The following is a 26,850-nucleotide window of genomic DNA, read 5'->3' on the forward strand; positions in this document are numbered from 1 at the left end:
TCATCCTGTTGATTTCCACTGAACATTCCAGCCTGAAGAGGTAATTTTGAACTTCATTCAGTCACTGATGTTAGCCGTTGTGCCATCCAGCTTTCAGTCATGTGTATATTTTAATGTACATGGAAGAGTGACTTGGCGGGGAGTGGATAATGACAACTGGCTGGGGAGTGGAAGGTACAGACTAGTGCTGCGTGCCCCAAAGGCAGGGTTGGCCAGCTTTCTCTTTCTGGGCCAGATAGTAAACACAGTGAACTTTGAGGACCAACAGTCTCTGCTGCAACCACTCAACTGATTTGTGCCTCTGTGGCACAAGATCAGCCATCAACAACAGATCAGCAAATGAGCATGAAGGCATTCTGGTGAAATTTTATTTACACACGTTGAGATTTGAATTTTATGTGTCATGAAGTATTAGTCTTTTTTTCCCAACCATTAAAAAAGTAAAAACAGTTCTCAGTAAAAACAGGTCATTCAAAACAGGTAGTGGGCCAAATATGGCCCCAGGCTATAATTTGCCAGTCCCTGTCCTAAGGGGCCAGGTTTCTTAGGGAGGCTGGAGGGAAATGACCTGGAATTGTCAAAGAGGAGTATGTGGGGTAAGAGAAAAATCCATTGTGCCATGTTAGAACAGTGTTCTTAGCTTTGGGGTTATTGCAAGAAAGTTAAGGGCATAGCATAAGAGATTGGCACTATAGGAATCTGGAGGGACAAAGTAGGAAATTGAGGAAGTTAGAGAAGGGCAGGAGATAAGGCAGACTAGGGAACACCCAGACTGGGGAGAAAGGGTCTGGTGATGAGTCCAGGGAAGGGTGGCCAGTTGGGCAGGTTAATGCAAGCTGATACTGCCTCCAGTGGTCCATTAAGGCAGTGGTTCTCAACCTAGGTGATTTTGTTACCCAGAGGATACCTGGAACCCATATTTGGCTGTCATAACTAGCGTGTTGGGGGTAGGGGTGCTACTGGGTGAACTAGATTCCAGGAATGAAGTTCTACAATGTGTAGGATGTCCCCTTGCCAAACAAAGAATATCTGTTCTAAAATGTCAACAGTGCTGAGTCTGAGAAATCCTGCCATAGTAGGAGACAGATAATCGGTTAATATTTTCACCTCCTCCTGGTGGTGCCCATGTAGGGAATGTCTTGGCTATTGAAAAGGGTAGTTTTCTAGAAGCACATGGAACCCCACGGACCTTCCTTAAATATTCATCTGCTTAGATCAAAGTTGACCTTTTTTGTTTTAGAGAATATTGCAAATCAGTTAAAACGCAGTTCGACTGAAGATACTTCAAGTTAAACGGACTTCATTGGTAGTTCACGAATGCCATGGAGATAGGATTTCTTAGCAAGGAAATAGAGGATGTGTTCAACAAGCTGACTGGTTACTCTGGGCTACAGTGTGTAAGTACAGTCCTTTGTTTTCCTCTCTATTTAGCACAGCTTTACCCTTCAAATTCTTGGGGGATATGCTGAACCCTCTTAGGAGCCAAAGGCTTGACTAAATCTTATGTTTCAGTAACCAAACATAGCCAGTTCTGATCAGCTCCACGTATATCACATTACAAAAAATTGACATCATGGAATGTGACACCGGCATCAAACAAGCTGGCAAGGCAGAGACCTGATTGTGTAACAGAGGTGTGATCGTCTACAGCCAAGTTTCACAAACCTGTTCAGAGGAGTGAGGACATGGGCAGTCTAATCAGAGATGTGCTTGTGGAATTGAGGAAGGGGCATTGAGGGAGGCCATGGACAACTTTCCTCTTGGCCGCTGACGTTGACAAGTGGTGGTCAAGAAGTAAGAGTTAAGTATGAGAATTGCTGATTTTTCCCATGTGAGTTAGACTGGGGATAAAGATAAGAAAAAGTGTCTGATATATGTGGCATGGAAGTACTCATTCTCATATACTGTGAATGATCAGGCCATGGATGGAGGCCTTCAGCTCACATCAGGAACCCAGTAGTTGGACCTACAGTCAAATCCGACCCTCAAGCAGCAAACAGAAGATGCAGTCAGGCCTCAGTTGATCCGGAAGAGGGAAACCAGGAGCGGCCAGGGCCAAGAGGTCTACCGACGTGAGGTGCTGACCAGGGCACAGCTAACCACCTAAGCTGCAGGGGGATGAGGAGGAGCTTAGCAGGGGGCTGGTGCAGGGCAGAGTGGGGTTGCCAGCATCTCAATCCATTCTTGGACTCAAGAAGGGGCCATGTTTTCGAAGGAGTAGGGGAGCACCAGTCTTCACAAGTGCTCCCAGGGAAACATTTGGAATCCCTGTGGTGTTGGACAGATGACAGACAAATCAGGAGCCCAGTTCCTCCTCAACGACCATGTGTCAACTTATATATGGCCATTGTTTCAAAGTCTGTCCCAAATAATACTCAGCAATCTTAACAGCTGCAACAACCTCTAACCTTTATTGAGAACTTAATTATCTGTCAGGCATTATGCTAAGAACCTCAGGTACACTGACTCCACTTTCTCCACTAGCTCATGAGCTAGGTTCTGTCTTACTGCCATGTGACAGCAGACCCAAGGAGTTGAAGTAATTCCCCTGAGGTCCCACAGCTAATGTGTGGAGGAGCTGGTTTTAGAGTTGAGTGACTCTGACTCCAGAGTCCATTTCTTCGCCATTCTTGATTGTCCTTACTTTTGATTCTATAGAAATAAGACAGACTGAGGAGCTGTCAATAAGGAAATCATGAGTAAATGCACATGCCATTTCTAGATTTTTTTCACATCGAAATATGTAAAATCATTGCTTAGTATCCCACTACACAGATATATCACGATACCATAATGCATTCACTCACTTCACTCTGGCCTAATTCCAGTTTTCCCAGCACTAAACTTGCTGTAATGAATATATATGTGTTTATGTATATCTTTTAGCATTTTTACTTTTTTAGAATGAATTCTGAGAAGTGGAATTCTAGATCAAAGAATACTTAGATTTTAAATATTGATATCACCACATGGTTCCTTAAAAAGGCTGTAGTAGTTTACTACCCCACCATCAGTCAATCATTTTTCCACACCATCACCAGCACTAAATATTACGAGTTTTTCAGCATTTTCATAGTTCCTTAAGTTAAATGTGGTAACTTTTTATTTGTATTTATCACCACTAGTAAGGTTGTACACCTTTAATTGCTTCCTATAAAGAAAGGCTATTGACATTTCCTGTTCATAGTACTACCCGTTTTGATCCTCTGCTCCTTTGTCTTCTGCATGGTTTGTCTGTTTTTATTTTTCTTATGGAAATTTATAGATGCAAATGTAGACTGGGTATTTTTATATTTTAAATATTAGCTGTTGGACAATATTATCACCACTCTTCAAATATCTGTCAATGAAATTTATAGTATCTCTCAGTGTGAGTGTCCATAGTGTCAGTCTTCCTATGTGGCCTTGAGGTGTCAGTCTTGCTCTTGACAACTGTAGTCTCTGTAGCCTCTCTGTTGTCCTGGGAAAATGCTTTGCTCTTTATCCTGGACTATCTAGTGGGAACCGGCACCAATCGAGGGCTCATGTGCTGGCTGTTGTACGAGGCCATTCAACATGTACTGTAAACTCCATGAAGAAGGAGGTAGTGTCCTTCCTACCCTACAGATGAGGAAGCAGAGGCACAGAGAAATAAGGAGCTGGTCCCAGAACACAGACAATAGTAAGTGACCCTGTCGGGTTGGGACCCAGGCAGTCATGGTCCAAAGCCTGCACTCAGAACCAAACATCCGTGGAGTCACTCTCTGACCCTGTAGAATATGTTCAGTAGCAATGATGTTTTGTCTTTTAACACTGAATTAGATTTGTTGAGAGAGCAAGAAAATCATTCAGAGCAAATGTTTACTTGAACTTGGAAATCCTTATGAGCTGTATTGTTCATTGATTTTTGTTCCTGAACTAGTCATATTGATTTGCTTGGGTATTTTTCATAAATGGGCATTGAAGTCAGTTTCTGAAGAGGTGTTCTGAAAATGTATATTCAGAGCAATAACTGCAGCATTGGAGTGAGTCTTCCCAGTTAATGACAACTAACTCGCCGTTACTGGGTGATGGAGGAAGGAAGGCAAAGAGAACAAACTCCTAGTTGAAAGGAAGCTACAGCTGACTATTAATTATTGGAAGCTGAGAAGGAGCAGGGAACTAAGCCATCCTAGCATTTCAGGGACTGGCAGCGGATACACACCAATTAATGGCCCAGTGGGTTGTGGGATGAGGGAAGCCAAGTCCTGGGGCTGAGCCTGGGACCGGGGGAGTGCAGAGGGAATGCAGGGGTGCAGTTTTCTATGTTCTTGCAGGAGTGGGGAACAATATTGGTACCTTTCCACCAGCCAGAGGAAGCAGTGGGCAATTGAGGAAGCCTAATTATGGAACCCACTGGCTGGGTGAGCTCATCCTCCTGTATTTTGACAGGAAGATGTGTTTGGATGCCTAAGTTCTAAGGCAGCACCTTGCTGTCTCGCCTTGCTGTCCACAAGACTTCTTTGCCAGGGTTATAGAAGTCACTCACCAGTTACCTGCAGGATCTGCAGCAGGGTAGAGGAGAAGCCCTCTGTCTTTCCTGGTAGCAGTTGTCAATGAGTGATCAATTTGCAAGGAAAAAACCTCCATGAGGCAAATAGGTGTTATATAATGTTAACCTACAAAACCTGCTTCTTCCTAGTTCCTGGAGGTCAGTTTGGCCACATACAGTAAGGAGCAGGTGTAATGTTAGAGCAGAGGCATGGTCTTCTGGCTTGACCTCTGTCTCCTCCTGTATAAACTCAGGACGAGGATACCTCTTTAAGAGGGTGATGGGAGAGTTAAGATAGACAGCACAATGTGCACTTCAGTGTTGTTAGTCACTCCATGCCCTGGAGCTTTCCCGGATATTGTTCTATTAAAGAAGATAATTGTTAAATAAATATGGACATGAACTGGAGAGAATATTTTGTGCACTGGCATAAACACGCTAGAGGATTTCATAACAACCAGATTAACAACCACTGGTACTATGAGCAGCAAGTAGCTACTTGGAAGATTTATCTGATGGTAAATGATTTGTTATAAATGGGATTCACTGACAAGGGCTGTGACCTCCTGAAATGGGTATGACTGGAATACAGCCAGTGATTCAGAGATGTCTGAGGCGATTCCTGAGTATTGAGTAGCAAAGGTTGGGCTAGAGGGGACAAGGGAGAGTGAGCTGGAGATGGGAGAACCTGAACCAAGTAGAGACAGGCATGAGAAAGAGTCACTTTGCAAAGTTCCTGGTTACTGGAGTAGGATTTCTGAGAGCTTGGAAATTCACTGTGACCCAATTGTGGATTTCTTGGGGTTTGGATTTTGCTGAGTTGAATGTGAGGATCTTTGTAGAGTCTGAGGAAACCAGCAGACTTCTATACTTAAAACTGAGCAGTTTTCAAGCGGAGAATTGAGACGAGAGTTGTGTTCAGCAAGGGCATGCAGCTGGGAGGGCGGGGCTGGAGCAGCATGCAGGGGGACAGAGAGCAGGGGGCAGTGATGCCATCAGGGAACACAGTTTGTGGGAGAATGACTGGATTATGTGGTGAAGTCTGATCTGACTCCCAGGCAGTCAGTAACCCAGGGTCATAGGTTGACTTTAAGAACACTCGGGAAGCTTTGGGCCAGTTAAAATGTTTGAGGTACCTGTGGGTAAGATAAGAAGGAAGGTTCCCATTCAGGTGGATAGGCACTTCTGCAACTCCTGTGCCTGTAGATAATGGGTGAAGCTGAGGTCAAAACCCTGTAAAAATGCAAGTGGGGGAGAGGAGATGACAAATCCCTGGAAAAGGCATTGTAGAACCATCATCTCATGACATGCTGAAATTGAAACCATTACCTGCTTTCCAAGTCAGGGAGCCTTTAAATTGGTTATCTTCCAGTGTGAAGGTTCTCTAGCTGGAGTGAATTCCCCTGGCACCAGGTTTCAGGAGGACTCAAACTGTTCACGTAGGAGGGTAATGAACACACTTGATATTATTTCATTGAATAGATTATTCATTCCTTTGTTTTGTATTTCTGTGCCTTCCTCAATCCTAATAATTCTTAAATGTGATGCTTTCATGATATCCCATAATTCTTGGATGTTCTGTTCATGATTTCTTACCATCTTTTCTGTTTGGTCAACTTTGTTTTCAAGATTAAATATTTTGTCTTCATTGTCTGAGGTTCTGCCTTCCAAGTGATCTATTCTGTTGGTGATGCTTTCTATTGAATTTTTAATTTAGTTTGTTTCCTTCATTTCAAGGATTCCTCTTTTTTTTTTTTCAGAATCTATCTCTTTGTCAGTGCTCTTTTGCTTCCTGCATTTGCTCTTTTAACTCTTTATTGGTGTGATCATTCATTGCCTGCATTTGCTCTCTTATCTCATATTTTGCTTTTCCAATCATTTTAATTATGTACATTCTGAACACCCTTTCTGACATTTCTTCTACCATGCTGTCATTGGATTCTATTGATATAGCATCTAGGTTTGGTTGGGACACTTTCTTCCCTTGTTTTCTCATGTTGTTCATGTATCTCTGGCAGTGTGAATCCAAGATTTTGCACTGTAGACTTATAGTGTCCCTGCAATACCTCACCCTAACATGGGAAATTAATATTAGCAGCACGCAATACAAACAATGTGCATCCTTAACCCAAATAGTCCCTATTAAGATATCAACAGCATTATCTTAATAAGCAGAGATGATGGGTTTGATTATTATCTACAGCATAAACAATAGGTTTGCAATAATGACCACAATTTCTAATGGTGGACAAAGAGGATGGGGAGGGGTATAGGATGTAATGTTAGTGAGATAAGAACTAAGTCTGCAGAGGTACTATGTTATAGGAATAGTGACAGTGGAATTAAAAGAAATTGGTTGTTAGCATGAGAAAAGGGAGAAAGAGACTCCAAGGAAACAGATAAGAGGAAAATAGAGTGAGAAAAATAAGAAAAAAAAGATAGGAATAATGGTAGGTGTAATAGGAATAGTAATAATACTACTAATAAAAAAATTTCTACAATAAAACTATACTGTTCAAACCTCAAAGTCTTCCATAGCCTGATGCCTGAGGGGTACTTGATAATGCAGTGTCCCAAGAAGGGACTAGGGATAGTGACCTCCAGGTCGGGAATAATCCATGATAGCCGGCAGAGGCGACCCCACCTATTGGTAGATGATCAGCCTCAGCGCAGGTGCTAGATAGTGGTGGGCTGGGCTTGGGGCAGCACTGGAGATGGTGGGTGTTGGGCCAGTTCACGACGTTCTGATGAACACACTTGAGACAGAAGACCAGGTTCATATTCTAGTTGAATCATCAACTTCTGGTGCCACACTTGCTTCCTTCTGATCCATCCAAATCCCCCATTTCCTATAATGTGCACCTTGCCATCTCACAGTCTGCATGTCCACAGCCCTTGTCACAGAGCTTGATTTTCTCAGGCTGTCCATGCAGGTGTGGATGTGGCTGGTCCCACTGTGAGCACACATCTCTCAGAGTCCGTACACATGGCAGGATGCTTTAGAAGTGGAACAAGGACTGTCTAAGCAGCACTGAGTGCAGCGGATAGAATCCAGCCATGGAAAGAAGGATGAGATTGTGTTTGTTTGATAAAGTCAGCAGAGGGAAACTGGTGGTACCAAGGCACTGGTGATAATTAAACAGGCAACTAAAATCCTGGCAATGTAGGTTGAGGAGGCCCAGTGTGACAGCTAAGGGAAGTCTTCCCAGGGCACAGGGATGCTGGTGAGTTGTTTTGCAAGGGAGCCCTTTAGGCATCAGCTTTGGAAATCGAGGACAGGTCCAACAAAAGACCTGTTCAAGCTGGTGTCACTCCGTGTCTCAGTGAGCTGATGGTAATGACAGGAACATCATGCTCATGTTGAGAAGTACTTTTTCTAAATGAGGTAATTTTTGTGTTTCAGACACTGATCAGAATTCACATGGGCCATAATCGTGGTATGGATAACATCTCATGATGCCTTAAAATCTCCACTTCATTTGTTCTCCTGGCAGATGTGGGACATTGTTAGAATGGGCAGAGAAGGCACTAGAGGCAAGGGCTAGGAGTCCCTGTGGAGTCCCTGTGTACATGAATACAGGGCCCTGGAGTTCAGGAAAGACTCTGGCTTCTCCCAGTTATTGAAGAGAAGATGTGTTTTCTTCCAGCCACAAAGACTTTACCATAGGCAGAAAGAGCTTAGCAGTTAGAAGCGTGATGCTAAAGTCTGACTTCTTGGTTTACTTGCTGTATAACCCTGGGAAGACTTCTTAAGCTCTCTATGTCTCAGCTCCTCATTTGTAAATAGGAGTAATAGTGCCTACTACCTGAGAGGTTCCTTTAAGGACTAAGCAAGTGAGCCATATAAACTGCCTCACATAAAGGTGCCCAACATGGGGTTGAGTTTGTGGTGTAAACAAGTGACTGCAGACTTCCCAGGGAGAGTTTGTTTCCCCAGAGATCATAGGGGAGCACAGCCAAGCAAAGAACAGAGAAGACTGCCTCTCAGAAAGTGGCCCACAGAACTGGAGGCAGCCTGGGCACATTTGGGATGGGCTTTTGCAGCCCGAGTGCCTTCAATTGTCCTGAGGGAGCAGACTTCCCAAAGATACAGTAACTCAGGGAGGAATCCAGAGACAATTATCACACTTCAGGAATACTCTATTGCAGTACCCTCATCGCCCCAGAGAAAAAATTTCATTCCTGAGGGTTTTTCCCCCCTCAGTTTTGTGGTTCTGGTTTTATAAACATGAGATTAAAAATTGACAAGAGACAAGCCCCCACAAGGAAGTGGTCAGTCAGGGCTGACTGCCTGCTGGCATTTATCTCCCAGAGGTCCTTGGACAGGACAGGATGGGTGAGGGGAAGGGATATCATGGCTACCCGCCATGACCAGGCCTTCCAAAGTGGAACAAACACTAGAGTTAAGCTATTTTTCTACATATATACACATAGTAAGCTTTGTAAAATTCTTTCCAAATAAAAGGGTAAATAAATTGGATCACAAAAATGAGAAAAGAAAAATTGTGAAGTGCCTTGGACCTACCTTTGTTTTTTTGTGTTTATGAACTTGGGTCCGTATCCATAATAGCTTGTCTCTATAAGTAAATGAGCAAGCCATTATCTCTAGAAGAATCCTGGGTATGTTAGTTCAGAGTAGCCTTACATTTATAGACTTCTTAACATTGACATTTTATGAGCTCTGTTATTTACTGACCAGAGTCTGTTAAGAAGTCATTTCCACTCAGTTCCTGTTTTCTAGTGCCTACCATATTCCTGGATCTGAGACCGTAACAGTGAAATATGATCCTTACAAAGCTCAGCTTAATTAGATAGTTTATGCAAATTGATGTTAAAGCAAGTAGGTATGTGTAGCTTTGGAAGAGGACTTTTTGAAGTAAGCTGTGTGGTAGAGGATAACAAGGTGTGTTAATCAGGTTTTCCTAGATGTGACAAAATTCCTGAAAAAAAAAAATAAAGAAAACAACTTGGAGGAACAAAGATTTATTTTGGCTCATGGTCCATGGTTGCAGTCCATGGTCAGCTATCTCCATTGCTTTGGACCTGAAGTGAGGTAGAACATTATGACAGAAGGGCATGGCAAAGGAATGCTGCTCAGATTAAGATGGCCAGGAAACAGAGAGGAAGGAACTGGTGGCAAGATAGAATCCCCAAGAGCATGTCCCTAAGAACCCGCTTCCTTCAACCAGGTTCCACCTCCCACAGCCTCCACCCCACCACCTCCAGAAGTCCACTCAGTATTAATCCACTAGTGGGATCAGAGTCCTCATGATCCAATCACTTTCCTAAAGCCCCACCTCTGAACATTACTGCATTGGACACCATGCCTTCAAACATGAGCTTGAGGGATATTTCAAGTTCACATCATAACACAGGGATATTAGTATGTGCCCTTGAGGAGAACTTGGAGAAAGGCATAAACATGTGGGCAGAGATGGTCATTACAAACATCACTCATAATAACAAGGAGCTGAAGAATGGCAAGATAAGTTAAATATGAAATACCCTAGGATGGATGAATCAGCTGTTGGAGGAAACACAATACCAGAAATAACAACATATCTGCCAAATCATTTGCAACATAAAAAGATTATAAAATAATGTTTCAATTTTTTAAAAAATCTAGATGTTTACTCACCAAGTTTATAACAATTGTTACCTCTGGCCAAAGAGCCATTCACTTTTATCAGTAATATACTTTCTTAAAAGGAGTATGAGTTGCTATAATTTTTGGAGAAGGTGGTAGTGGAATGGGACTGGTCCAGGAACCTCCCCAGGAATTAGGCTGAATTCTGAAGGGTGGGAAGAATTATCCAGGACAGGAATACCAGGGAGAAGAGGGTATAGTGTACCTGGACATCTACCAGGTGTCTGGAGAGGCAAGTTGGGATGTGTGAAGGAAGACAAGAGATGAGACTGTGCAGTGAGCAGATCAGGTCATGCAGGGCCTAGGAAACCATAGCTTGGAGTCTGGTAGTTGTTGACAAGTGATGCTCAGCTTTGCACATTCGAAGAGATGCCTGTCTGCCTGGTGGGGGTCAGATTGGAGGTGAGGAGAGTGGAAATGGGCACAGATGGTAGCTATTGAAGCACTCCTGGGAAACATTGTCTAGGTCAGTGGTTCTCAACCCTGTGGAGTATCTAAAATAACCCATGCTCAGGCCCCACCCCAGAATAGTGGCATGCAATTTCTAACCTGTCCTGAGAATTCACTTTTTAAATTACTTATTTCAAGGATGTGAATCACCAGACTGGACGTTACTGATGGTCATGGAGAGATATGGAGGTTTTGAGGCATATGTTAGAGGAAGAGAGGGTTGGCCTGATTGCTGGATATCCCACTCCTGTTCTAGGATGAGCCCAAAACTGTATGAGACACAGTGGGAACAGTGAGCGTGGAAGGCACAAGAATAGGTGACATGTGTCCAGTACCTTGTAGGTCATTTTGGCCCTTCACTGCTGTTTTTCTCTTCCTGTTACCTCCTTTGCATACAGTTCATTCCTCATGAACAACTCCACCAGCAGAAGGTCAATGAAGGAGAAAGCAAATGCTCCCCAAACAAGTCAGTGCGGTTACTGATGATAACTTAAGGGCATGACTTGAGGGGGTAGAAAACGGAAAATGAGGTTATTGGGGAGAACCCTGGCTGAAATACAGGGTTTGGGGTTTATCTGTAGAGTCCCATTATCTACTTGATGACCATATTAAGAATGGATTGTGGTTTGTTCAAGTCCAAAGCATGAGAAAAGGCAATTAGAAGTTCAGGATCAAACTGAGTCATGAATTTAAAAAGATTACCACACACTGAAACTCGGAAACACATTTGGCCCCTCACAGTGGTTACATTTGATATCCGCTTAAATACAGAAATATCATGTCTCGTTTATTTCTAAGAGACTCGCACTCGAAAATATCCTTCTCTTTCCATTGCTGAAGAGCACTAGAAGGAGAAATTGTATGAGAAGTGCCGTTACAGGCTGAGTGTCCCTTATCCAAAATCTTTGGGAACAGAAGTGTTTGGGACTTTGGATTTTCCCTTCCTTCCTTCCTTCCTTCCTTCCTTCCTTCCTTCCTTCCTTCCTTCCTTCCCTCCTTCCCTTCCTCCTCCCTCCCTTCCTTCCTCCCTTCCTTCCTCCCTCCCTCCCTCCCTCCCTCAAATTTACATGAGGAGATATCTTGGAAATTGGACCCAAGTCTCAACATGAAGTTCACTTATGTCGTTTATGCCTTCCTAGCCTGAAGGTAATTCATTCAATATTTTTAGTGCACCTGAGTTTTGACTGGGACCCATTACATGAGGTCAGATATAGAATTTTCCACTTGGGATGTTATGTGGGCGCTCAAAGTTTGGGAGTTTGGAGCTTCTCAGATTTCACATTTTCACATAAGGGAAGTTCTACCTGTATTTGCATTTTAAAAGCAAGTTGATTGGAAAACATTGATTAGTAATTATACAACTTCCAGAAGTAGGAGAGAAGGTCTAATGTCCATACAGTTTCATTTCTTCTGATACAACAGACCTGGCTTCAGATTCAAGCCAGACCTGAGTTAGGTATTTCAGATGCTTTCCTTTCTTAAGTCTCAGCCTGGGACTATACTTGATGTCCCCACTGTCTCTAAAAATTCACATAGACTTGCAATCTACATTTATCTTAGTTTCTCTTCTTTCTCAGACCTCTCAGGGACATTTAAAGCAACTAATGTCTGTGACTGGGAACCAAGCTTTTAAAATTAACATTTTCTTAAAATCAAGGTATGCACAGAAGAAAGTAGGGAGAGGTTTCATAGTATGTAGCTATTGCTGGATTAATTTGTTTTACACTCAAATCTGTAATCCCAGCTACTACTTTTTATTCTTGTTGATGTTTATGCTCTTCAGGTTTAAATTACATTGTATTAAACTATGCCATGCTTCAACAGTAATAGCATGATGGGTCTGATTCTGAAACAGAATTGCAAAATAACGACTTATACCTTGAGTTGCTGACCAGTGGTCTAGCTTCTTGGGTATGTCAGGATCCATGAGCTGTGCTTTATACTCCTAAACTGCATGCTTCGCGGACAATAAATACCTTCCTGTCTGACTTTGGGTTTTCACCATGGTAACATCCAGCAACAGCTGGGCTTTGTTAGATGTCTTTTCATTCACTTGGCTGGTACAAATCTTTTGAGGGAACTTTAATTTTATTTGGTGAATAACAACTCTATTTTTAAATGAAATCACTGCTTCAGATATTTGTCAAAACTGATGATGATCACTAATTGGAAATTTTGAAACTGATCATGGGTCCTGGGTAACCTAGAAACAGCCTTAAAGTTAACAAAGTGTGAGTCACTGACAGGCTAGGTGGAAACTATAGTTTAAGTATTTGTAACAGAGTGATGCAAACCAAGCCTAAGGGGTCCTTTCTTTGTCTTAGATTTAGCAAAATGTTTTTATGAAATATTTTTCATCTAATTATGATATAAGCTGTATGCATTTTACAGAACTAAATGGGGCATTTGAAATATCTGCTCATCCCATCCTGACCCTTGGTTGGTTCCTCTCTGGTCTCCTGAATTTTGCTAATAGTGCTGTGGATGTCTTTCAGGACACTTAGGTTCCCCAGGTTGAGTACTTCCTAGGTTAATTGTGTGTCTTCCTTCTTGTGGGCCTGGAACATCAAGGGTGGGATCCTCTTTTAACCACTGTACCCTAGTGTTTAACCCGTAATAAATGTTCAATAAAACATTTGTTGGTTAAGGGAAGGTAGAGCCCCCTACCTCATAGACTGCTGTACTTTTTCAGAAGTTTTCATGACTAGTAGTTGTTATAGTAGTTTCATGACTAGTAGTGGTAGTAGTACTGGGGATTGAATCCAGGGACACTTAACCACTGAGCCATATGCCCAGCCCGTTTTTATACTTTATTTAGAGACAGGGTCTCACTGAGTTGCTTAGGGCCTTGCTAAGAAGTTGAGACTGGCTTTGAACTTGGAATCCTCCTGCCACAGCCTCCCAAGCTGCTGGAATTACAGGCATGCACCACCATGCCTGGCATAACTTACTTTTAAAATATCCTAATTGTACAGGTTTGAATTAATTTCACAGAATATTTATTAATATAAAGAATATCAGCGAGACTCTGACATAACTGAAAACTAGAGCATTACCCCAAACTTAAATCTCTCTGGTCACTCTTCCCTCCCTAAGCCTGGTATCAACACTCCTAAATATGTGTTCATTATTATCTTGTAGACTTTTGTTTTTATTTATTAGCATTATCTCACATACATATATGTAAATAAACAATATACAATGCTGCATTTTTTTTAACTTTAAAAAAAATGTGCTGGGTGTGTTCCTCCTTGGACTTGTTTTCCTCAATCCATATTTTGTGTCTGATGGTCACATGCATCATCACAGTAAGCTGTCATTCGTCTGTTTTCACCGCATGGAGTTTATCATGATCTTTTTTTTCTTTTATCCATTGATGGGTATTCAGGTCATTTTTGGCTTTTGAAAATTCCAAACAGCACCTCTGAGAACATTCTTAGACTCATCCTGGTGTGCATGCACTTCAGGATCCCAAGGGAAGATGTACCAGCCTTGGCACTGTTGACATTCTGCACCTAATCTCTGCTGTGAGACTGTTCTCAGCATGGTAGAGTGTTTAGTATTTGTGCCAACTAGATGCCAGTAGCTCCCTTCCAGGGGTGAAAACTAAAAATGTCTCTAGGCATTGATGAATATCACTTGGAGGAATAGGGTGGGGTGGCCACAGAATTGACCTGGTTCAGAATTACTGCCCTAGGATATAGCAATGCCACTTTAAGGTCATGATATGTTTAACTTTGCAAGATAGTGCCAATCATTTTGCCAAAGTGGTTATACCTCTGCATACTTATAGAAGACGCAGTTGACCTCTTTTCTCTTCAATACTTTTTGTATTATTAGATAATTTTGCCTTGTGGATATAAGATGATATCACACTATCAAGTGATATCTCAATTTATAGTCCCCTGATTTAGAGAGAGATTGTTTATATTCATTCAAGTTTATTGGCTTTGTTCATGTGTTTTGTCTACTTTTATAGTTTTTATTTTTAAAATGTATCTTGTGTATCTTGATCTGATTTGTCTGTTAGATGTAGACAAAGGTCTTCTCCCTGCTTACTGCTCAATTCTTCCTCATCCCAATTGCCTTGATCCTAGAACATGCTTCATTGTTGATCTGGGGATTTGTATTGTGCTTTTGAAACAGCTCAGCAATGCTCATTTTCCTTTTTGCTTGTGTTTTTGAAGCCTGAAACCTGGCATTAACCTGAGACCCAAATTTGGGAAAGTTAAATAGACTATGATAGAAACTGTGCCCTGCAGAGTCAGGCTGTGGGCCTTTGCCCTGCCCTCAAATCTGGGATTGCTTTTAATAAAAAAGAAAATATACTTGCATTCAAAACAGGCTTGTGTCCAGGACTAATTCCTTATCAATAAAAAACAAACAAAATCTCTACAGAGGTATGTGAAAGCCAGAGGCCCCAAATCCACAATTCCTTAGCACAAAAATAAACAATTCTAAACAGTTATACTTCAAGAAAAAAATCCAACTTGGGGCAAAGCAAAGTTGTCCGAATTAATTCTTCATTCTTAAATATTGTTAGCATAGGAAAATCATTGCTTGACTGATTTCATCATAGGCTGAAACTAAATAAAACCAAGCCACGAAGTTCTGTGCCCTGAGGGAGGGTATTTCCTTCTCCACCACTTTGCATTATAGGGCAAGACCAATACTTTGCCCATAGTGCATCCTGGAAGTGGGCCCTTCTGGGGAGTTACTGTGCTGCCTGCTCTTGGTCTTGGCCTGCCACTAGTTATAGCAATGTTATATCATACACATGTCACATGATGATTTATTGCAGGAGTTGAGAATATGGAACCCAAAGAGCTTGTGATGAAGGTCAGGGTAGCTATATAGGAGAGTGAAGAATGAGAAAGAGAGGTAACAGGTGGAGGTCATAAAAGAGAAGTGTTGCTGTCAGTGGTGCAGAAGGTTTTGCAGAGTACTGGGCCTTCTCTTGGGGCATCAAGCAGTGTTCATTAGTGGGGGAGGTTTAAGATGTCCTCAGGTCCTGAAGATGATGGAGACAAGGATGACCCTGGGTAACAGCTAAGACAAGCTGATTTGTTTACCATAGGCCAAGCCTTTTGCATGTTATTGCAGTTCTCTTAGAGTCAGGTACTGATACTACCCCCACACAGGGACACTGCTGGGTAGTGGTGGGCTGGAGAGCAAACCAGGCAGCCAGGCTCAGAGCATCCCCACCCCACCCCATCTGGGAGAGTAAATGGAATCAAGTCATTTTGGAGGGTGGGGCTCAGTGTTTGTATTTAAAAAGGTGAGACCCATGGGATTGGCAAGGTCAAGTGCATTCTGGGTAGACAGAAGCAATAATGTCTGCAAATGCCTGATGAAGCTAAGGGAAGGTGGCTTCAGGCTGGCAGTTGTGAGGAGAGTTTGGGATTTGTGCTGTGAATGTGGTTGGAGAAGCAAAGGAGTGAGATTGGCAAGGGGGTGGCTGTGAGGGTGTGCTGTGCATGCTTGGAACGACAGATGAGGTGTGTGACTGGGCTGTGGCACTACAGGAGGGATGCTGCCCTCGCTGATTTGCAGGTCACCTTGCTTCAGATGGAGGTCCCGCCTGAGACATGTGGCCATGAGGTTTTGCCAAGGCGTCTCTCTTCCTTTCTGCTGCATTTAATCAGTCACCAGATTCAACCAGATCTTCTGCTTTAATCCTGTTCCAGATGCATCTCGTCCTCTTCAATTCCACTGCTGCCCCCCTCACTGCTCTACCTGCCTCTGTATCTAAGCCTATGTGGCTGCGATTCCAAAACTTGGTTGACACGTTTTAAAGAATGGGAATTACAGATCGGAACTCAACTGCATAGAAAGGATAATAGATTACAACAAAGTGGGGTTTGTTACTGGTGCACAAGTTTGGTTTAACATTTTTAAAACTTTCTTTTAGTTGTAGATGTAATTTATTTTTATGTGATGCTGAGGATCGAACCCAGTGCCTCATGTGTGTGAGGAAAGTACTCCACCACTGAACTACAACCCCAGCCCCAGTTTAACGTTTTTTAAAAATGCAGTTGTAGGGCTAGGGATATAGCTCAGTTGGTAGAGTGCTTTCCTTGTGTGCACAAGGCCCTGGGTTCAATCCCCAGCAACATACACACACACATACACACACACACACACACAAAACTGTTGGAATTTGTTACATTTCAGAAAAAGGGGAGAAAGATCATATGATCATCTTAATAAATTCATAAAAAAGCATTGAGCAGAATATCTTTAGAATCTTGATATAAGCAAAAAAATTCAATGTTTTTATTAGTATGTTATACATAATAGGTTCATTTTGACATATTCATATCTGTATGATATAATTTGCTCCAAATCAATCCCTATTGCTACAACTTTTCCTCTCCTCCTCCCTAACCCTTCCTCTACTTTCCTTCCTTCTTCTTCTTCTTTCCTTCCTTCCTTCCTTCACTTATTTATTTTGGTGTTTTATACATAAAAGTAGAATTCACTATAATATATTCATAAATGGACCTAGAAAAATTTGGCCAGTTTCTTTCCTCAGTTCTTCCCGTACTCCCTCACCCTTAGTTCCCTTTCTCTACTCCACCATTTTTCCTTCTGTTTTCATGGGATTCTCACCTTAATAAAAAAATTCCTTCTTTCTAGCTTCTGCATTTGAGAGAATATTTGACTCTTAGCTTTCTGAGTCTGACTCATTTCACTTAGCATAATGCTCTCCAGTTTTATCCATTTACCAGGAAATGACATAATTTCATTCTTTGAGTAGAACTCCATTGTGTACCATGTGCCACATTTTCTGTTGACGGGCACATGGGCTGGTTCCATAACTTGGCTGTTATGAATTGCACTGCTGTAAACATTGATATGCATGCATCACTATAGTATGCCGATTTTAGTTCTTTTGTACAACAAGTTTTAGAACACAGTACACAAAAGCAGTGATCGATAATAGGACTTCATTAAGGTTAATAACTTCTACTCATTTAAAAAGACATCATGAAGTAAACATAAAGGCAACACACATAAGAAAAAGATATTTGCAACACATAAATGCCAGAGGACTTATAGTCTAATTATGTTAAAAAAAAAAAAACTTCAAACAAAAAAGAAAAGGTGATCTGGTTTTGAAAAATGGACAAGGTATTTCAACACTTCAAAAAAAGATGTATCCAAATGGACATTAGAAGTATGATAATGTGCCCAACTTCATTAGTCATCAGAGAAAACAAACTAAAACCACAACAAAATAGCACAACACAGATCAGATGGCTAAAATAAACAAAAATATCAAATCTTGGAAAAGATGTGAATAACCAGAATATTCATATATATGGAAATGTAAATTAGCCTTATCACTTCAAAAAATAATAAAGATGAACTCAAGCATAACTTAGGACCCCAACCCTATCTTTGGATGTATTCAGCACAGAAATATATTCACATGTTCATCAGAAGACATGTATTATAATGTTCATAACAGCAGAACAGCATTATTCAGAATAACTCAAAACTCAAAAGTACCCAAATATCATCCACAGTAGAATTGATAGCTAAATTGTGGCATATTCACATAGGACAGTTCTATGTATAAATGAGAACACTTGATGTTTAAGCACACATGACAATGTAGTTGAATCCCACAAGGGCAATGTTGAACAAAAGAAACTAGACACAGTATGATTCCTTTTCGAGAAGAAAACCAAGCAGATAGCCTGTGCTCTTTGATGTGAGTTGGGGAAGGAAAGCAATTGGAAGGGAGCCTTAATGGGGTGCTGATTAGATGAAGGTATTCATTTTATGAACGTTCAGTGATTTGTGTACATACTTTTTAGTTCAGTAAAAGGAAAAAAATAGCTAAAGGACAATGATGCAGAAGAATTAAACATCTTGATAAGGTGATGCCTGAAGTGTTAAGTGGGCTCTTCAGGCCTGATGGCAGGAAGGTGCTGTTGGACAGGTAGAAGAGATGGATACTCTCTAAGCAGGTGAAGATTTTGGTGGATGGGGGCTGCGGTCAGGGAGAAGGATGGCTGGGTGTCAGACTCCCCTGGTGGACTAATTCTGTATGATGAGGTCCAGAGTGTGAGGGGCTGATGTGAGAAAAGGCAAAGATCCCTGGAGTTCAGGAAGGCAAGGGATGGAGAAGCCCGGCAGGGCATTGCCTAGGTGTTCCCCATGGACAGCCATGTAAGTCAGATGGTATCAGGGTTTAGAGACTGAAAGAGGATAATGATATGGTTATCCATGTCTTTAGTCTATATTCATTTAGCAGCAAGTATAAAACCTAACTTAAACTATCTTAAGCAAAAAAGGATTTATCGTCCGTCAGTGAAAGGTCAGTGTGGAGCTACAGAACTGCTGGATACAGGTGTTAAATCATCCTCTTCCCTTTTCAGCCCTGCTTTTCTTGAATGGGCTTATGTTGAGACCACCTTCCATCAGAAGGTTCAGGAACCTCCAGATTCAGGATGTCCTAACAGAGTCATTCCTGAAAGCACCAGGAGAAACTCCAGGGGATGACATGGATAGACTCCACCTAGAACATGTCCCCACCCTCTAAGAGGGGGTGGAACTGCCCCCCAGAACCACACATTAAGAATTGAGGAGTGGCCAGCCAAAGCCCTCTACCATGGGGTTAGTCAGTGCCAGATTGGCCTGCTCCTGGATGGTTTCTAACCAAGAGGGATGTGGTAAAAATGTGAGGACTCTGTGGTTGCTGCAGGAGCTGGTCATCACCAAGAACATGATGATTCTGTGTGAAGAGGAAGACCACATAGGAGGCTCTGAGTCACACGTGGCGGGTGCAGGGTAGTGGCATCCAGCCAACCCGACAAAGACCTCTGGCCTATTCTGGGTTATGGCATCTCTTCCCCACATTTAAAGTTCCTCATCTCAGAACTGTCTGCTCTCTCCTAACAGATTGAGAATGCTCCTTTTCATTTCAGCCTGCTGGGGTTTCTTCTTTGTCTCATCTTTGTGTTTGTCTGTAATGCTCATCTTGCTTTTTCCGTCTTGTCTTTGTGTGCATTTCTCTTTTCCTGGCATTGTCTCAGGGATGAGGAGGAGGAGGAGGAAGAAGAACAACCAGTCACGGAACCCAATTCAGAGGAGGAGAGAGAGGACGATGCCCAATGTCAGGGCAAGGACAGGTACCAAGGGCTGCACCCTCCCAGGCTCACAAGAAACACCCAAGGCTCCTTCCTAATGACAATTTGCTGCCACCACTTTTGATAATCTCCTTCCCTGCACTTACCCTGTGCACAGAATCACAGAATGACTAGTTTTGTGGAAATAACTGAGCACACTTTCATTTGAGAATAGCACTTTTTATTCAAATCCTGCCTTCCATAATTTATGGAAAAATTATCCAATTGATTTTCAACTACTCTTTCCTCCCTTACTAAGCACTTTATTTCAATCAACTTGACAATGACTAAAAAGACCCATCTTTAAGATTTTAGGCCTTTTAGCATGTAGATGTGTGTTTCCTTCTTCCTGCTAATTTTGCTAATACAATGTTGGCTAATGTGGGTGGATAAATACTGTGCTAATGATTTAAGTATGATTTTTATCCAACTGGACAGGAACAGTTTCATTCCAGTATTTATTTTTATGCCCAGAACAGCTAACATAGTTCTGCAGACTTTGGGATGAGTTTGCTGTCTTCCATTCATCTCTGTAAAGTACATTTTTTCCTGTCTTCAGGAAATATTAACAGACACAGGCACCTTGAAGATATTTTAAAAATTTGTAGGCATTTTCTCAAAATGACTTCTTTATAAAAATGCACATTTTATAAAAATTTGATTTTCCAGTATTCAAAAATTATTCTGAAATTGAATGACTTTCTTCATTTAGTTGGTTGCCATTGCAAATTGACATGTTTGCTATTAGTTTTTTCTACAAATGAACAAAATCAAAGGTATCTTAGATGAATTAGAGTAAAATCTTCCTCTTGCCAACCTCAATGTTGATGGGGCCTCTCATCTGCCAGGCTGTCTGTGCATGTGAAAGTCTTTGTCTAAGTTTCCCACCATTCCCCAGGTCATAGAATCCTCTCCAAATTGAGAAACTAATGAGTGCTTCCTCTCTCCCTTTGAAATATCTGTAAAAAGCTAGCAGGATGTGGACAGAGGAAAGAAATGATGATAGAAAATTAGTCACACACATCGGAGTAAGCAGGGAGAAGGGTCAGCAGGAAACAGTCCCTTGCCCATGCTGATGTACCAAGTTAGTGATGGATTAGTTATGGGCCCTCTGGGAAGGAAGTTTGGTTGACAGTACCATTTTAGCTTGAGAATGAGTCACAGAAAAGTATGTAGACTCTTGATAAATAGACTAGTGTGACTCCAAGTGTGCTTAAGAGTGAGTGTTCTGTCCCATCCTCAGACCCACAGAAATTCACATGATTCAGCACCTAATGACTGGCTGGAAGAATCTTGCTGTAAAGGGCAGCCTTCAAGGACATCCCGAGTGATGATGTGCTGTCCTCACCTAGCATTGTTATCTATGCAGGTAGATGACCATTCACCTTAGGCCTTAAAGCAATGCTAGAGGCATCCTTCATCAGAGACTGGTTAGGCCTTGCAGTTTTAGGAAATAAGGATGTGCATATTAAACATGGAGTTTAATCTTGACAGTACCTAGGTGTTCATTAACTTTGATATGGATGTTACTTGTTCTTCAGTGGAAACTTAAAGTGATGGGAAAGATTTTTTCCTTTTATAGGGCTGACCTCCCCTGCAGCTCTCTCTTCCTGCTGACTCCAGCTTACTGTGTGCTCATACCTGTGTCCCAATGGTGCTGTGCACTCCCTAGCATGGCAGGATGAAGCTCTTCCCATCAGCCCGGGGAAACCTGCCCCTTTAGACAGATGAGTCTCTCTGAACTTGAGATAGGAAAGAAAACAGTTCAAAGTTCATGGCCAGGAGTCAGACTCTCCTGGAGAGGGCTCTGGTTTTAAAAATTGCATTAGTTCTCAGGTTGTAAAGGTATGTGTTAAAGTATTCAAGTATCTAAAGCCAGTCCCCAAAGATAAGAAGGGTTTTTGTTTGTTTTTAAATTCTGAAAAGTTCACTTGACAAAATTGTAGATGTTTAAGATATACAACATAATGATTTGATATGACTGTACATTGTGTAACGATTACCATGATCAAATTAACAAACATCCACCACCACCCATAGTTACCCCTTGTATCCATGTGCGTGGGACAGGTAGTCCATAACTCTAACTGCAGGCCTTTCTGGAGGAGCCCAGATATTGTGAGGCTTGGTGACAGGCACTGGAGAAAGTGCAGTGCACAAAATTTGTCTCCTTATCCCTGTACCCCCTCTTTGGCTCTCATTCCTCACTGGCATTTCTTCTCCTTTCCTCCTATCCATATCTGTTTTCAAGAAAGGCTCTGAAAGCAGTTATAGATAGACCTTTTTGGATACTTCAAGGTTGGGCTTTTTAACAGGAAGACAGGTCCTCTATTTGACCAAGACAAATAACTGAAGTTCAAATTGTAGAAATTGAGGTGCTGACACAAGCAGCGGGGAGTGATGCAGAGGAGCCTTCAGGGTTCCCATAAATCCCTTCCCAGAGACCAGAGGTCCGGGAGATGCTTTCTTGGACTCTGCACATCTGACATGCAGCCAACCAATTGGGCAATCCAGGGGCCAGCACTGAGAGGACAAGCTGAAGCCTCTGGGGATGGGTATTGATCCTGCAGCTCAAGAAACAGCTGGAACTGGAGTCAGTGGCACTCAGAGTGGGTTCTACATATGTCTCTCTCTCTCTCCTAACTTTGATTCTTCTCTTCCAAATCTCTCTTCTCCCCTTTCCTTCCTGCCTGCCTGCTGGGCCAACAGAGAGGCCAACCCTGCCTCAGAGCAGGACACCACCGGGAAGGGTACTGCTCCCCAGAGTTCTGCGCTCCCAGCCACCTCCAGTGACACCTTGCAGGGAAAACAGCTCCCAACCAGCACAGCAGCAGGGAACTTCCCGCATGGAGCATCCTCTGGGCCTGAGGCCACCCAGCCTGCCCTCCTGCCACTCCCCAATCCTGCCTCAGCTGCTCGGTCCCCCTCCGCCACGCTGAAGGTGTCACCGACCACAGACAAGCTGCCCTACGTGCCCCACAGCCCCTTCCACCTCTTCTCCTACGACTTTGAGGATTCTCCCTTACCCACCAAGGAGAAGGAAGCAGAGCCCCAGAAGGAGAACAGGTAGATTTGACCGTGTGGGGCCCATTTGAAGTTAATCTGGGGGAGAACACAGCACCTTAACTGCTTTCTGTGACATGTCTTCCTGCAAAGTTTCTGAGGTGTAGTCAGAGCAGACAGATGTGACCTAAACCCACTCCCTGACCACTGACAAAATGGTGACTAGTACTTAGACGCTGGGGGCTGGGGGTGTAGCTCAGGGACATAGTGTGTGCTTTGCATGTACCAGGTGCTAGGTTTCATTCCCTGAACCACCAAAACCCAAAATCACTGTAGATAAAATGCAGAGGAAAACTGTCACCTGTTTGAGCTAAGGAGATTTTTAATTTTAATATAATTTCAAAACAATGGATTTTTAGACATAAGTGTTAAATGGTCTGTCAAAATCTGTACATCTCACACGCACCCATCCATTCACATGGAGAGCTTTTGAGCAGCAGAGTGCACGGACGTACTTCCCCTCCATACAGCCTGGTGAGTGGGTTTTCCTTCCTTCAGCAGTTCCCCCGACTCTTCCCCTTGGAACACACACACTGCTTCAGGAGCCTTACAACTTCCGGTCTTTCTCTTCTAATAGGTGGGTGTCTTGTCTTTACTTCCTTTCCCTATCCTGTAGCTATCTGTTTTCTAACATGTGCATTTTTCTTCTCAAAGATTGCTCACTGATAACACACAATTATTACAGTTTGAACCACTTTATGGAGCCTTAATATAATTACATTATTTAACTATGATCATTTGAATAAGCCTTATAATAAGATATCTTATTGGCAATAGGGATAGAGATGTGCAAATTAAAGCTCCAACTGGTAAGTTGAACCAGTGTTTGCCATATGAATGCCCTTCATTATTGCCTGAATTAGGAGATCTCTGCTGGGGTAGAGAGCTGGGGAACAATGGGTATGTATTTCAAACAATCAGTTGTCCACAATTGATATTTGATCATTCTGATGGCCACCCAGTGTTACAATAATAATAATAATTAACATTTGTTGAACATTTATCATGACCCAGGTCCTATGTTTTCCATGAAATTAGTATTTTCCAGATCCACTTAACCCTTAAGTAGGTTCTATGATGAGCCCTTATTTGTGGTGAGGAAACTGAGGCACAGAGAGGCTAAGTAACTTAGCCAGAGTCACTCAGTGAGTGAGTGAGAGAACAGTGTCAGCCTGATCCACAGCTAGGTCCTCACCTGAGCCTTAAGTCACTGCCTGTCTCCAGCAGTCTGTTGCTATCTGCTCTGGGATTGCCATGCCCCTGCCAGGGGTCTTCAGGTAGGTCCTTTGCCAGAGGCCTGTGTTTGGGGGACCCTGAGCCTGGGTGCCTGGCAAGAAGCTGTACTTCATTTTAAATGAAGCCTTATAAAACCTGAACCTGGAGGGCAGCTCTTTCACACCATAAAAATGACCAGTCTCTAGGGGTATCAGACCTTCCATCTGATAAACAGAAGGACTAATCCGTTGTCATCAGCCATTTTTGCTTACCATAACCTAAAAGAATTTTGAACCTTCCCTCAAAGTTTTAAGAAGCCTGTCTAAAATATTTTTAATCCTAAATTTAAATCATTGCAGAGGATATAATTTGTCTATGATTGGATATGTGTTTATTTTTGTCAAAACCTTCAGATGTCACTTTTTCAGTTATGAAAACATCTATGTACACCTAATTGGCAGAACCAATCCTCAGTCCAATAAGATCTAATTTCCATCAGAAGACATCTGGCTTCATGTTTCAATTCAAACAAGCAAGCTCATCTGTGTCCCTGTGATAGCCATCTCACTCCAGGGGCTCAGGTAGGTGAGCAGGTAGATGGAGGTCAGGCATGAAGCCTTGTCCTGAGTTTGCCCCCGGATAGATACAGCACCTTCGTCTCCCTCTAAGAATTCCTTTGGGACTAGTTGCTTTCCCAGGTTTCTCCTTTGCTTGGCCTGCTGGTCTACGAGGCCGTGTCCCACCCCACCTCCACCTCTTGAGGGTGTTTCTTCTTTCTAAAGTGGAAGGCAAATGTCAGGGAAGTCTCTTGGGGTTGCTCAGGCAGAACCATGGTAGGAAAGAGTAGCACTGGAGCTGGCGGATCTGAAAATCCATTTCCCCTTGTTTCCATGATGACTCTGTATACCTTCAGGGGTTACAGCAGAGTTTGAATACCTCAAAACTGCAGGTTCTCTACTGCTGTATTCTGAGTTTAAAATCCTGGAATTGGCATGGTGGCGCATGCCTGTAATCCCAGTGACTCGGGAGACTGAGGCAGGAGGATCCCAAGTTAAAAGCCAGCCTGAGCAATTTAACGATGTGCTAAGCAACTGGAGGAGATGCTGTCTCTAAATAAAATATTAAAAGGGCTGGGGATGTGGCTCAGTGGTTAAGTGTCCCTGAGTTCAATCACTGGTACCAAAAAAAAAAAAAAAAAAAAAAAAAAAAAAAAAAAAAATCCTGGGACCTGGGATTATGGTGATTATTTACACAATTTTATGGAATGAATCCAACATGACTCTGTGCCCTCCAGAGTAGTACCTATGTGCGCTTTAGAATCTGTGCCTTTGGGAGAAAAAGACCTTGGCAACCTCATCTTTCCTGGCAGGGCATAAACCCGTGGTGGTGATCCTGTACTTTGTGGTGATGGTCTCGGCCTCTGATGGAGTTTCCTGGACCCCAGGTGCTTCCCACTTGGTCTCCAGTCTTCACTATTATGTGAAGACCTGGGGAGGTAGAGCAACAGGAACATGAATTACCCAGTCGAGTACACTGAAATGCAGCTCCGTGCTTCTGAATGAGGAACAACTTTGATTTAATTGAGCAAAGTTGAAAGTTGGTCTGATGGGAATTTCAATACTATAAATATTGTACTTGTTGAATTTTCTGACGTTCACTTGCTGGTCTTTCCGTGGGCCTGTGTGGCCACAGATTTGACTACTCAGTAGTTGACTGCAGTTGAATGGGTTGTAAGAGAGACCCACCTGTTAGTCATTAAACGGAACCCTCCCCGACTTACAAAAACGCTGAACAGTGGAATTGTCTGATCCAGTTAATTTGGCTGAAATGGAGAAGCAAAATCGGGCAGACTATGATGCATTTGAATTAATTGCTTAGTCATTTGAAAAACCAAAGGAGGGAAAAACACATTATGTTTGTTTTATTTCCATAACGTCATTTAAACAATTCGAGCAACGCGATCCTGTTCAAACAATCTGCAGGATGTCCACTTGTGGTCAGAGCGGGTGCTTTCAGCTGCTGGGGTGGGACAACAAGTTGAGCTTCCAGACAGCTGGCACGTGTCCAGGCCGAGGTTGGTGCACAGTGGCAGCATCCCAGCCTCATCCCTGGGGTCTCTGCAATCCCCGTGGCAGCTCCTTCTGGTCCTCCTAGCAGCACTTAATGCTCTGACCTCTGCCTTTCTTTCTTTCTTCCTTTTTTTTTTTTTTTTTTTTTTGCTTATGAGTCCCCCCCGGTTTCTACTTTTTCTTTTTCTGGTCCTTTCATTCTTTGTTTTTTCTCCCTTCTCCATGGCCTCGTGAAAAAATCAAATTAATGCTCACTTTGAGAAGCAGTTAATCTGGGTCATTAAAGGGGGAAAAAAAAGTGCCCAGAAACCAGAACCATGACAGTGATGTGTTAACAGAGTAGGAGATAGGGTAAGATCAAGTGGTGAGGCTCCATCTGCTTGGCAGAGTGCCTACCACTGAGCACGTGCCCAACATGGGATACCAAATAAACAAATGAGAGCAATAGCCAACGTGACCGGAGTCGTCAGCAGAGGGCTTGAGGAATATAAATATTTTCATTTCCATTGATAATGTACTTTATTATTTGAAAACTGATTTCATCTCTGTATTCTACTTTTCAAGATGGAGGGTCTATTTTTACATTTTTTGTCCCCACTTAGCTTTTTACTTGTGAAAATAGTTTTACACAGTTGTGATCAGACTATATAATTTTATATCCTGATATTTTCATTCAGCCTATATACCAACATTTTTACATTAACACTTATAATGTTGATAATCATTTTAATGGTTGTGTAATAGTACATCAATAAA

General features: G+C 42.4%; 1 protein-coding gene across 1 annotated transcript in view; it reads left to right on the forward strand.

Annotated features, from left to right (window-relative positions):
• Fhod3 (formin homology 2 domain containing 3) overlaps positions 1–26,850 on the forward strand; it is a 472,090-nt gene that overhangs the window by 321,829 nt on the left and 123,411 nt on the right. Inside the window, 4 exon segments of the mRNA XM_047526634.1 lie at positions 19,655–19,750; positions 22,457–22,813; positions 23,312–23,351; positions 23,353–23,387. Of these exon segments, the coding sequence (XP_047382590.1) occupies positions 19,655–19,750; positions 22,457–22,813; positions 23,312–23,351; positions 23,353–23,387 (528 nt within the window).

This window comes from Sciurus carolinensis, chromosome 15 (genome assembly GCF_902686445.1).
Source record: "Sciurus carolinensis chromosome 15, mSciCar1.2, whole genome shotgun sequence".
Taxonomy (NCBI): Eukaryota; Metazoa; Chordata; class Mammalia; order Rodentia; family Sciuridae; genus Sciurus; species Sciurus carolinensis.